We start from the raw sequence: 13,953 nt of genomic DNA, 5'->3' as shown, positions 1-13,953 counted from the left end.
TTGGTGCACAGGGCACTATTTCAAAGTTTGTAGACGATACAAAACTTGGAAGCATTGTGAACTGTGAGGAGGATAATGTAGAACTTCAAAAGTATGTAGACAAGTTGGTGGAATGGGCAGACAGGTGATAGATGAAGTTCAATGCAGAGAAATGTGAAGTGATTCATTTTGGTAGGAAGAACATGGAGAGACAATATAGAATAAAGGGTACAATTCTAAAGGGAGTGCAGGAGCAGAGTGAGCTGGGTGTATATGTGCATAAGTCATTGAAGGTGGCAGGGCAGGTTGCGAGAGTGGTTAATAAAGCATACAGTATCCTGGGCTTTATTAATAGGGCATAGAGTACAAGAGCAAGGAAGTTATGTTGAACTTGTATACGGCACTAGTTCAGCTTTAGCTGGAGTATTACGTCTAGTTCTGGGGGCTGCACTTTAGGAAAGACTTGAGAGCATTGGAGAGAGTAAAGGAAAGATTCATGAGAATGGTTCCAGGGATGAGGAATTTCAGTTATGAAGATAGATTGGAGAAGTTAGGACTGTTTTTCTTTGAGAAGAGAAGGCTGAGAGTTAATTTGTTAGAGGTATTCAAAATCATGAGGTATCTTGACAGAGTAGATAGGGAGAAACTGTTCCCACTCATGAAAGGATCGAGAATGAGAGGGCACAGATGTAATGTATTTGGTAAGAGAAGTGAAAGTGACATGAGGAAAATCGTTTCCACGCAGCGAGTGGTTAAGGTCTGGAATGTGCTGCCTGAGAACGTGGTGGAGGTAAGTTCAATTGAAGCATTCAAAAGAGAATTAGATTTATATGAAAAGGAAGAATGTGCAGGGTGATGGGGAGAAGGCAGGGAAATGGAACTGAGGGAGTTGCTCTTTCAGGAAGCGGGTGCGGACATGATGGGCTGAATGGCTTCCTTCTGTACTGTAACAATTCTGTTATCTAGGCCAGAACAGGCTATCTCAAGTTGCCCTCAAATTGCCTCATAACCCATTGTGCAATATCTTTGAATGTCCATGCTTGTTGCCTTGGCACACGCACAGAAGAGATAATACACGAAGGATTAATGGGGCAATTTTATAGGACAGTGAGGCCCTGAGGCAGCAGTTTGAATGACTGGTGGGTGCGATGTACTGGTAAAGATTATGGTTTCCTGCCCATTTCACAGATTGGGGTCAGTTGCTTGTCATGTTGTTTACACATTCTCCCCTAATTTCAAGGGCTGCTCAGCCTCCAAATCATGTCCCCCCCCATAGCCCTCTACATGTGAGTTGGCCACAATGTCATTTCTGGGGTATCTTCACAATAGAGAAGCGAAAACACCAAACATAACTTGTGGACAGTCTGGTAAAAATTACAGGCATAGCCTGTCCGGATCAGCCAGTAGGACAGAAGAAGACTCCTGTACAACTCATCCTCTTTATCAATAACCACATGAACAGCTTAGTGAGTGCTGTGCTGTAGCTGGAACAAAATATCTTTGGAACTGCCCCTCATAGAACCATGGAATGGTCACAGCACAGAAGGAGGCCATTCAGCCTGTCATATCCATGCCAGCTCCCCGGAAGAGCAACTCGCCTATTCCCACTCCCCCACCTTTTTCCCCATGGCTCAGCAAATTTTGTCTCTTCAGATAATTATCCAATTCCCTTTGGAAAGCTATGATTGAATCTGCCCTCACACTCTCGGACAATACATTCCCGATCCTAACCACTCACTGCAGAAAAAAGTTTTTCCTCATATCGCTGTTGCTTCTTTTGCCAATCACCTTAAATCAGTCTCCTCTGCTTCTCGATCTTTCAGCCAATGTGAACAGTTTCTCTCTATCTACTCTGTCCAGGCCCCTCATGATTTTGAACACCTTGATCAAATCTCCTCTTAATCTTCTCGTCTCCAATCTATCCACGTAACTGAAGATCCTCATCCCTGGAACCATTCTCGTGAATCTTTTCTGCACCCTCTCTAATGCCATCACATCCTTCCTAAAGTGTGGTGCCCAGAACTGGACACAGTACTCCAGTTGGGGTCGAAACAGTGTTTCATACATGTTTATCATAACTTCCTTTGTACTCTATGCCCCTATTTATAAAGCCCAGGATCCCGTATGCTTTGTTAACTGTTTTTTCAACCTGTCTGACAGCCTTCAATGACTTCTGCACATATACCCCCAGGTTCCACTGATCCTGCAACCCCTTTATAATTGAGTGGCAAACAGTGGGAATGATACAAACTGCCTGCAACAGGACATAGGCTAGCAGAATGAGCAGACAAGTGATAGATGGAATTTAATACAGACAAGTGTGAGGTGATGCATTTTGGCAGAAGGGATAGGGTGAGGCAATATATACTTAATGAACAGTTCTAAAGTGTGCAGGAACAGAGGGACCTGGGGACGCATGTGCATCGATCTTTGAAGATGGCAGGACACATTGAGAGTGTGGTTAGCAAAGCAAATAGGATCCTGGGCTTCATAAATGGAGGTGTAGTGTACAAAAGCAGGGAAGTTATGCTGACCCTTTATAAAGCTCTGGTTAGGCCCCAGCTAGAGTATTGGATCCAGTTCTGGTCACTACACTTCAGGAAGGATGGAAGGTTCGGTTGAAAAAGCTGTGGTTGTTCTGTCTGGAGCAAAGGAGATTGAGGGGAGATTTGATAGAGGTGTACAAAATTATGACAGGCTTAGGTAAATTAGACAAGGAAAGACTATTCCCATTAGCTAATGGTACAAGGACTAGGTCACAGATTGAAGGTTTTGGGCAAGAGATGCAGGGGGAATGTGAGGAAGAACCTTTTTACTCAGCGGGTGGTAATGACCTGGAACTCGCTGCCCATGAGAATGGTGGAAATGGAGACAAACAATGATTTCAAAAGTAAATTGGATGGGCACTTGAAGGAAATAAACTTACAGGGCTACGGGGATCGAGCAGGGGAGTGGGACTGACTAGATTGCTCTGCGGAGAGCCAGCATGGACTCGATGGGCCGAATGGCTTCCTTCTATACAGCTCCACGAAAACAAGATTGCCCGCCTTAGCCACATCTCAGCTCATCCTGTGCTGAAACCCTCATCCATGCCTTTTCCACCTCCAGACTCGACTGTTCCAATGCATTTCTGGCCAACATTGTTTCCTCCACCCTCTGCAAACTTCAGCTCATCCAGACTCCGGCTGCCTATATCCTGCCTCACATCAAATCTCTCTCTCACTCGCTCTTGTCCTACAGGGGGCTCACAGTGTCTCAACTCCTTCAAAATTCTCATACTCATGTCTAATGGCCTCACCCCTCCCTATTTCTGTAACTTTTTCCAGCCCTAAAACGTCCCCTCCAAAATCTCCATTTCTCTAACTCTGGGCTGAGGCATTTCCTCCCTCCCTTCAGCCCAGCTTTGATGCTTGTGTCTGAATTTGCCTTGATCTGACAAGCTGGAATTGTATCGCTAAATTACATCACTCTACTCCTCACTCTCCTCCGTTACAACCCTCCTGAGATCCGAACAATCTGACCGAGCTTTTGACCACCCCTCCGACTATCTCCTTCTATGTCTCGATCCCCTTTTTTTTTTGCATGTTTGTAAAATGCTTTGGGACATTGTTCTGTTAAAACATCGAAATAAATGTATGACGTTGTTGAAAATGACACCAAATTGGGAGAAACTGAAAATGTTGTCAGAGTGTGACTGGTGCAGGTGAAATTGGTCCAGATTCTCACTGGTGCAGGTGAAATTGGTCCAGATTCTCACTGACCGGCAGGTGAAATATTACATTTTACTTGCGAAAAGACATATTTGTCTTTTATTTGAAATTTTAATACATTTACTCTTTGCTTTTTTTAGAAACATTCTGGGAGGTTTTACATTGAGAAACGAGGGAGAAGATGGAGTCTAGCTATTTTGTGTAAACTGTTTCAATAGTTAGGACACAAGACATCGAGCAGAACAATATTAATCTCTTCTTCAGTGATTCCCTTCTGTCCTGAAGGAACTGCCTGACAGAGGTCTTGAAATTTTAAAGGAATTTGATGGGATGAACATGGAGAAACTGTTTCCACTTGTGGGGGAGTCCAGAACAAGGGGGTGTGAGAAGGTAATTCGAGTGGGAGTGAGCTTGAGGTGAGTATAAACACTGGCAGAGGCCAGTCGAGGAAAATGAAAGAATGAACTTGCATTGATACAACTCCTTTCAAAACCACAAGATTTCCCAAGGCACTCTGTAGCTGATTTTAGTGTTTTTAAGTGTCGTCACTGTTGTAGTATCGAAAATGTGTTTGCGCACAGCAAGCTCCCACAAGCAGCAGTGTGATGACCAGGTAATCTGTTTCAGTGATGGAGGTTGAGGGATAAAAACTGGCCAGGGCACCAGAGAACTCCCTGCTCTGATTCGAATTGTGCTATGGGATCTCTTACATCCAGCTGAGAGGGCAGACATGGTCTTGGTTTAATGTTTAATCCGAAAGATGGCACCTCCCACAGTGTAGTACTCCCTTAAGCACTGCACAAAAACACCAATCTAGATCTGGAGTAGGACAACAGCCTTTAACCTGACTAATAGGCGAGAGCACTCCCCATATCGGTATGACCTTTGACTCTGCTGTTGGTTCTGTAGCAGTGAAAGAGTTAAACGTATTGAATGTGAACTAGTGTGTGGCTGGGCTGGACCCAGAAGACTGTTTTCTTTTCCAAAGTGCCTGTCATAGGAAACGTATGGAAGAGGAGGGGAAGTGGTAATTGTGAATGTGGGAAAAAACACTAAGTACCTAATCATCACTACAGTAAGTGATCAGCTTTTGCTGAAAAACACCCTCTGAGACTTTGCAGAGTAACAAAAGTTCAACACGTTAATTCCCGCAGAACAATAGGCTTTCTGCTGAAAGCGTCAAAAAGTCCTGGTCATGGTCTGCAATTCATACTCTGCAATCCAGTCCTAGATTTCTCAACTGAGATGCTGGTTACTGCCCAGTGCCTCACTCGGGTACCCATTCATCAAAAGTGATCCTACCCAGTTAGATTCAATAAATTGGAGGACCTTGGCAGTGAGTCAATAGTTTGAAGCACCTCCCAGCCAATGTTGTCTTCGCTCGGTGTGTGTGCACGTGTACTGTTCAGAGGTCACTGCTACACTGATTAGGAGCAGGAACTTGGCGCTTATTTATTCTCCTGCCCCTACACCCCACCCTGGCCCCTGTAGTCCTGGGGCATGGAGACCACTTGTAGGGTAGCAACTCGCCCAAGCCTCAACTGAAATCATCAAACTCAGCACAGTACAGCTTGAATCTGTCAGCATCTGATCTGTAGGAGGAGTCCAGACACAGGGTCTCTCGGGTACATTGAGGCCAGGGCAGACTTGGGGAGATTTAGAGGTAGGTAAAGCATAGAGAGTTCTAATTGATTCCTATTCAGCTCTGGGAGAATGCAGAATTTTCCCTGCTAGTTCTTTAGGGCAAGTATATACTCTGTATCAGGCGAGACTGTGTGTATCCATCACCTGCAGTTCAAATCTAAGATCTCTAAAGAACTTGTTTGACATCTCTTGCTCGCTGATGATTCTTGTGTCCCCACAGAAAAGGACGTCCAAGTCATCATGGGCCATCTCTCAGACGCTTGTCAGAAATGTGACCTCACTGGCAGTCTGAAGAAGACAAATTCTACACCTGCCTGCTCCGGGTAAACCTTATGTGCCACCCAGTAGAGAGCTCCTAGATCATAAAGTCAACCAGAGATTGTCTAAAACCAGTAGACTGGAGCTGCTTTCTGAGGTCAAGGATCATTCAGGAAATCCATGATGAAGTTTTTTTTTACAGAACTTGGAAAACTGCCAGATGTAAGAGAGTTGCTTAAATGCTGGTGTTAGCACTTAAAAAATAATGCTGAAGGTGCATTTATGAAGAAATGGTAGAAGCCGCCATCAAAGACAGCGCTAATGCTCTCGTTATCTAATAGTAAAAATGTCAGGAAGAGCTTTATCAACTGGGACAAATAAGCATGTCAAAAGATTGCGAGCCCCATCCTGTGAGGCAAGGGAAAAAGGATGAGAGCTTTCTAACAGTAGATCAGAATGTGTGAAAGGCAGAGAGTGATGCTCCTGACCCTGGTACTTGGACTTAGAAAGACATTACGCAAATGCATGTTGGGTTGAAGGAGGGTGGAATTTGGGGCTGATCCCCTCGGTCTCTCTCCTTTTGTAAGTTCTAGAACCCTGATTGGAAAGGGGGTACACATATCGTGCAGACCAATGGAGTGCCATTAGAAAAATTGCTGCCTTTATTTTTACAATTTGACTCTTTGGTGATGGAGCAGAGCTACATACTTTATTCAGTCTCAAGGACAGACACTATACCTCAGGGACAGACGCTGTACACCCTCAGGACAGGAACTGCTGTTCTCATGCTAAAAACCCAACTGTTTAGCTTGTTTTCAGGAAGTGAGCTTCCACCTAGAGGTAATCTGGCTCATGGAAAACTCCACTCAACCATGCTATGGGGTTAATTTATAGAGGTTCTTTCACCATGAGCACTGCCTTTCAGGGTTCAAGGAGGAAAGCCCCCATTAAAATTCACCCCCTGTCTTGTTGACTCTTAATGTCCTTCTGGTTGTGTAATAAATCTGCTGCTCAACTGACACCCACACTCCAATAGCAAATTTTAATGAGCTGTCTTGAACCTGTTAGCCCCTGTTGAAGGTTATGACATTTCCATTTCCCACAGGGAAGAGGAACCAGAGGGAGATGAGGAGAAATCTTTATATGCAGCAAGATACGATGATCTGGAATACACTGCCTTAAAGAATGGTGGAAGTGGGCTCAATAGTAACTTCCAGTTCGATAAATACTTGACTGGGGAAATTTTTGCGGGGTTGTGGGGAAGGAGCAAGGAATGGAACGAATTGGATAGCTGTTTCAAAGAGCAAGCAGAGGCACGATGGGCTGAACAACTCCTTCAGTCCTGTATGATTCGATGAGGTCAAATTTGGGTGCTTCTGAAATGGTCTAGAGATTCATGCACACAAACCTAGACATTAGGTTAACATTTTTGAGCCATTGGTATACAGGGATCTACTTTCTAATCATTGTTAAACTCTATACACAAATGCATCAAAATGCCCAATCCAGATTTAGGATATCTGCCTCCTAGGGGAAAACTGCATCAACATGAGAATGGATGTTCTTACTCAAGTATTTCTCAATGTTGCAGTCACAAGGTCATGAATTACAATGAGAAAAAAGATCTTGATGTTGTAGTGTCATGTGACCACCCACCTATGCCAACCCTCCACCCGAGTCACCATGATTTGGACTATCTACAAGTTGGCGGAGGCATTTGCCTTGGCAAAAACCTTGTTACTTTGCCACTCCTGACTCATCCAAGATGCAGCAGATGTGCATCTCAGAAAGGACATCAAGCAATGGCCCATGGGTTATGGTGACATTTACCTTGATGTGGCCACAGATATGCAACTGAATTGAAAAAATCTCAGTTGCACCAAATTTTTCTTGGACACTCCGTTGTAATGAACTTGGTCAGGTCTCAGATGTAAGACAATAAAAGTTTAATATTCCACCAGTCCCCACAAGTTTGTAAAAAGATTATATTAGCTGATTGATATCATAGCATGAAGTACATTTCTGTACTTTCCATTTGTCTTCCTGTGAATTCTGGTTCACTTGCATTGTGGAGCTCAGCATCCTTCTGAATATACAATGGAAATGAGATGGAAGTTAGTATTCTTGGCATGGAATATACAATGCTGTTGAAGTTACTTCTACACTTGCAGTGCACTTTCAAACCTCACAAACAAAGCTGAAAAAATGACGAAAAAACTTGTGCAAAGATAAAAGAAAAAATATGCAAAAGGCTTGTGGAATATTAGCATTTACCTCTGAGGAGACTGAATGTAAAGTGGGTGGGGGGGGAGGGGAAGTTTTGCCTCACTCAATGGGCTGAATGGTCTCCAATGCCATAAACGTCTCTGACTTGCCTTGGTCAGATCCCATCTGGATACGGTGTTCTGTTCTTGGCACTGCACCTGAGGAAGAATATGCTGTCTTTGGAGGGGTTACAACGCAGATTTATGACCATGATACCTGGGCTTAAGGAATAAATTATGAAGACACATTGCAGAAATGGTGCTTATATGGCCTTGAGTTTAGAAGGTTGAAGGGTGACCGAATTGAGGCATTCTAAATGATGAAATGATTTGATAGGACTGATGTAGAGAGGCTATTTCCAGTGGTGAGGGAATCTAGAACAAGGGGGCACAGTCTTAAAATTATAGCTTGCCCATACAGTGAGATTTGCCATTTTAACACAGTTAATCTGGCTGCAGTTCAAGCAACTGCTTCGAATCTCAGCAATTTCACGCTTGAAGGAATTCAGTGTATCATTGTTCAAAGCTTGCTTCATTACTGTTCAAATTCAATTTAATACCTATTGTACAGACTCCTTCCCCTTTGTGCTGTTGTACTTTTCCAATTGGCAACATATATTTTAGTGGGGCCTTTTCCAACCATCAGAGAGAGTTTTATCCCATTCGATTGGGCTTGATTTAAGACCATGTCCAACAGTCAAAGGCATATCTTGTCCTTTGCAACTAGGATAGTTTTGTGCAAAGACTCACCTGTAGACTGTCATGCATTGAAGTTTGTGGTAAGGTTTACTTTGCATAAAAATCAAGAACTGTAACAGAGAGGGGCAAATAACTCAGTCTTGGTATATTTGATATAGCTTTCTCAACATCCTTAAATTGCATCGATTGACCTCTCCCATCCCCGCAGTCTGGCACAGAGCCATAACCTGAACTTGAACTCTCATTGAACAAACCAACATCCTCAGCAGTGGTTTTGCTGTTACAGGCAGGCTGCAGGTACACAGCCCTGACCAAGTCAGCAGATTCCCTCTGGCCTATTGTATGCTTCATAACCTCACCCTGAAAAGTTGATAAGTTTTAGAATCAGTGGTGGGGGTTAATGTAGAGGCACAGAACCAGGGTGGAGTGGAGGATACCAAGCAGGTGAAAGGGCCATCACTTCTGAAAACTGGTTGAATAGTTGTACAATAAAAGATGCTGTTCCGACCGTGTATTTTAAAGCATTCTTCACTCTCAAGTGTTTTATTATTGATTTTCCTGAGCAGAGTTTACCTTTCGTCAGTCAGATGGTGTGGCTGGGTGCAAGCTGCCTTTGAAAATGGCAGGGCTGATATTTCTCATACCCAGTATCACTGGCTGACAGGAGGATGGGTTAGAATTTCTGGGGACCCTGACTCCCATCCCAATCCTGGTGAGGCAGTGGGTTGAAAGTTGTCCTAGGCGGCATTGCAGAAAGTGGCCTCTCGCATTCCACACCTGTTGTGCACCTCGTGGGTCGGTGCAACTAAGATTACAGCGGCCCAATACAGAACACGGGCACAGATAGTCCTGCCAGATGGATCACTCCTGCTGAAGTCAGTGACAGCTTCAGACAGTGGAGTATACAGTGTCAGCATGGTCCCAAGTGTCGGCGTTCCTGCAAATACAGCTATCACTCTGAATGTACTGGGTAAGTGCCGAGAATTTTCGGTTAGTGATCTGTTCCTAAGCTTTGTCACTATGTTCGTATCACAATGCATTCCTGACTGGGACAGTTTAATATATTGCTACTGGTTTTCAAGGCAGTTGGTAAAGGAGAGGTGATATTTGGCTCCCAGCAGTTTATTGGATGATGGCAGGAAATACAGATGAGACAATGGCCCAGTGATTTTTTTCCAATGCTGAAATGGACGAACTCAACAGGAGCAGGGAGAACCTCTTCATGAGCAGGTGACAGGAGGATATCTGGCCAAGTTGCTCACTACGGACGACACAGTCCTGCTGTTTGTTATGGAATGAAATTTCATTTCATTGCATATGATGACAGCAATGCAGGTACACGGGCATTGCCAAGGTACAAAGAGCAGAATTGGCTGCATCCTCCATATCAGTACCCAAAAATACTTTGGCACAAAGGGTTTCCACTTGCTGAATGTGAATCTACTTTTCAACCACAGGCAGAGCATCTTGTAGTTCTGTGCCTTACCTCCTGGTATCTGATATGATTCCATTTACCAGCAACATTCCCCCCCGCCCCACCCTCCCCAGTCTACAGGTATACGGGAATATAGACTCGAGAGAGCCACCAGATCCACTACTCTATTGCGTGCTCTATAACTTCACCCTGCAAAGTTGCCAACTCTTAAAAGTTAGAGGCCCAGAAACGGGCTCAATATCGAGAATGCTGAGGAGGTGAAAGGGTGATGAATCCTGCCAGCTGTATGCCAGCGAATCATGTAGGAATGCTTCCGTTGAAATACCTCGCACCACACTCAGCTCTTGCTTTGTACCAGTGACTCCTCCTTCCAATGAGAACAGGTACTTGCAATCTCAGCAGACTGAACCCCACATCGGCACCAGTCTGGGTTTCAACCCTCCTTCTGAGATAGTGGCAACTGACTGAACAGCTGTAGAAAAAGTGACAGAGAGGATGTTATGACTTGGAGTATTTTCTTACTATTTTATGTGTTGACGCACAAAGGCTTTTATCATTTTCCCAAGCAGAGTTTACCTCTCATCAGTCAGGTGTTGTCCCTGTTTGCAAGCTGTCCTTTGAAAATGGCAGGACAGATACTTCTAATGCCCAATTTCTCTGGTAAAAGTGGGATGACTCAAAGTCTGGATGCCACTGGGCCCTTGTACTGACTCCCACCCAGATCCTGGAAATCACCAGGTTGAAAATGGTCTTGGGTGGCATTGCTGAAAGCAGGGTATTGTACCTCATCAGATATTGTGCTGCACTGGTCACTGGTACTAATCATTGGACAGAGAATATTAGCCAGATATTGGATGTGACCTCACTCATTTTGCACCACCCACTAGAATAATTTCTAACCCAAGGTCATTAACATAACACTGAGGGGACAAGTCAGTTCATTACACCTGAATATTTTAGTCACCAATTAAATGCCAGGTATATTGCACTATAAAATTGGATTAAGCTTCTACATTTGTACAATGGGAGGTTTCTATTACTTAGAATCATAGAAGCATAGAAGGAGGCTATTCAGCCCACTGTGTCCATGCTGGCTCTCTACAAGGGCAACTCAACTAGTCCCATTCCCCTGCCTTTCCCCATAGCCCTGCAATTCATTTCTCTTCAGATAATTATCCAGTTCTCTTTTGAAGGCCTCAATCGAACTTGCCTCCACCACACTCTCAGACAGTACATTCCAGATCCAAACCACTCACTGTGTACAAACGTTTTTCCTCATGTCACTGTTGCTACTTTTGCCAATCACCTTAAATCAGTCTCCTCTGGTTCTGGATCCTTCCACCAGTGGGGGACAGTTTCTCTCTATCGACTCTGTCCAGACCCCTCATGATTTTGAACACCTCGATCAAATCTCCTCTTAATCTTCTCTTCTCCAAGGAGAACAGACCCAGCTTCTGCAACCTATCCAAGTAACTGAAGTTCCTCATCCCTGGAACCATTCTCATGAATCTTTTCTGCACCCTCTCTAATGCCTTCACATCTTTCCCGATGTGTGGTGCCCAGAACTGGACACAATACTCCAGTTGAGGCTGAACCAGTGTTTTTAGATTTTTTTTTTTAAAGATTTAGAGATACAGCACTGAAACAGGCCCTTCGGCCCACCAAGTCTGTGCCGACCATTAACCACCCATTTATACTAATCCTACACTAATCCCATATTCCCCTCAGTCCCTATATTCCCCTACCACCTACCTATACTAGGGGCAATTTATAATGGCCAATTAACCTATCAACTTGCAAGTCTTTTAGCTTGTGGGAGGAAACCCACGCAGACACAGGGAGAACTTGCAAACTCCACACAGGGAGTACCCAGAACTGAACCCGGGTCGCTGGAGCTGTGAGGCTGCGGTGCTAACCACTGCACCACTGTACAGTTTTATCATAACTTCCTTGTTTTTGTACTCTGTGCTCCTCTTTATAAAACCCAGGATCCTATATGCTTTATTAACCGCTTTCTCAACCTGCCATGCAACCTTCTATTATATGTGCACATGTATCCCCAGGTCCCTCTGCTCCTGCACTCCTTTAGAATTGTACATTTTATTTTACATTGTCTCTTCTTCCTATCAAAATGCACTTGCTTTATAAACTGTACTGGCTTCTGAGGGCTTCCATTTTCTTCTTCCTTAATGTGATTTTCTTTCTGCAGCTCAGCCCCAGGGTTTTGCTATCAAAACCGAATACAATCCAAAAAATGCGACAGTCGGATCCAACGCATTTTTTTTAGCGTGGCCTTCAGCTGAGGTGAAGTTTGGGAGCTGGAGATTCCAGGCGACAGCTGTCGGTCACTGGATCAAAACAACTGAGGTTTTAACGAATGAATACAGAGGACGGGCTAAGATATTCCTCCCAAATGGAGCTCTCCTCCTGAGGTCAGTGACAGCTTCAGACAGTGGAGAGTACACTGTTACCATGATTCCAAAGAGCGGCACTTCAGCAACTGCAACCATCACTCTGTATGTACTTGGTAAGTGAAAGCTTTATCTCGGTTCAGAGCTGTTCATGAACTGTGTTACTTCCCTTCATATTACAATGCATTCCTCACTAGGACAGCTTTGTCTGTTTCTGCCGCTATTTAAACTATACTTTTTAAAAGGGAGGCGGACTTTAGCTGCAGGAATTTGCTGGAGATATAAGTGATTGAAGGACACCTTGCTTTTCTGACACTGAAATGAGGTGGAGGAGGGACAATTTCTTCCTAACAAAGTGTAGAATGATATCCTGGCAAGTTGCAAGGCAGCTGTGAGCATAGGTGACAGAGGGTGTCAGTGTCAGGATTGTTATGCCACAGTATAGGGAGACTTTGATGACAATGGCCAGGTTGTTAAGGTAAGGTTTTTATTTTATTTATTTTATTTTATTTAGAGATACAGCACTGAAACAGGCCCTTCGGCCCACCGAGTCTGTACCGACCATCAACCATATTCCTACCACATCCCCATCTGTCCCTATATTTCCCTAACACCTACCTATACAAGGGGCAATTTATAATGGCCAATTTACCTGTCAACCTGCAAGTCTTTGGAATGTGGGAGGAAACCGGAGCACCCGGAGGAAACCCGGGATTCCTATGTTGCATCATTCTCTGCATCAGGCTGCATGATCTGAAGTCCCCGCAGTCATCATCCTTTCACCCCCCCAGTTACCTGCACACGTCTCCACTAAGTGTCGTGCACCTTGCTCGACCTTCTGTCCTTAATGCCTCATGCGGCATTGGGAGATTCGTCAAACACTAGGGTGCAGTAGCATGGGCAGAGGGATGGCCAGGTCCAGGAAGCAGATAGATGGAGGGATAGCTCTCATCCAAACCACATGCATAACCTACATTCACTGAGTGATCCCTTTACCTCAGTGCCGTTTAAGTGCACTGGACAGCCTGCCAGCCAGCTTATGCACAATCGCACATAGCATGTGAGAGCCCCGGTCCAGTTTGTACTTGGTCATCCAATGTTGCTTTCAGACCATGAACCAACCATGGAGTGAGTGGTCTTCTCGATGGAAAGTGCCATTGAACCCACAATAATTGAGCCTCTGATGACAGTTCTATCAGCTTCATTGGCAGCTCTGGTTACTGTGATCGGGGGTCTGGGCTCTGGGACACCTTAGCCTTTCAATACATGAAGGTGAGTGTGGATAGTAGTGCGGAGAGCACGGATAGGGGCTCCTTCGTTCTGTTCTCGGGGAAGCAGAGGGGGAATGTGGAGAAATGCTTTAATAGAAATATATATTAATATCTTGAATATACTATGTGACAGGGCGGTGGAAGCATATTCCATGCAACTTTCAGCAGCAATTAGCCCTACAATTGAAGAGGAGTGATTTGGAGGGTTATTGAAAAAAACCAGCTGGGGTGTGGGAATAAATTGCACAGCTGTTTCAAAGAGCCGACATAGGCTGCGTGCTT

General features: G+C 44.4%; 2 protein-coding genes across 3 annotated transcripts in view; one reads left to right on the top strand and one right to left on the bottom strand.

Moving 5' to 3' along the window:
* LOC137352710 (carcinoembryonic antigen-related cell adhesion molecule 5-like) overlaps positions 1-13,953 on the top strand; it is a 721,824-nt gene that overhangs the window by 379,351 nt on the left and 328,520 nt on the right. The window lies entirely within an intron of this gene.
* Positions 1-13,953, bottom strand: part of LOC137352906 (uncharacterized) — a 227,969-nt gene that overhangs the window by 76,025 nt on the left and 137,991 nt on the right. Inside the window, exons 16-20 of the mRNA XM_068018751.1 lie at positions 12,145-12,216; positions 9,701-9,835; positions 8,746-8,914; positions 5,615-5,688; positions 4,534-4,592 (exon numbers count right to left, since the gene is read on the bottom strand). Coding sequence (XP_067874852.1) covers positions 4,534-4,592; positions 5,615-5,688; positions 8,746-8,914; positions 9,701-9,835; positions 12,145-12,216 — 509 coding nt within the window. The remainder of the gene's footprint in view (positions 1-4,533; positions 4,593-5,614; positions 5,689-8,745; positions 8,915-9,700; positions 9,836-12,144; positions 12,217-13,953) is intronic.

The sequence above is a fragment of the Heterodontus francisci genome, chromosome 39 (genome assembly GCF_036365525.1).
Source record: "Heterodontus francisci isolate sHetFra1 chromosome 39, sHetFra1.hap1, whole genome shotgun sequence".
NCBI classification, from domain to species: Eukaryota; Metazoa; Chordata; class Chondrichthyes; order Heterodontiformes; family Heterodontidae; genus Heterodontus; species Heterodontus francisci.
Note: the sequence above shows the minus strand (reverse complement) of the source record. Positions and strands in the feature narration are given on the sequence as shown.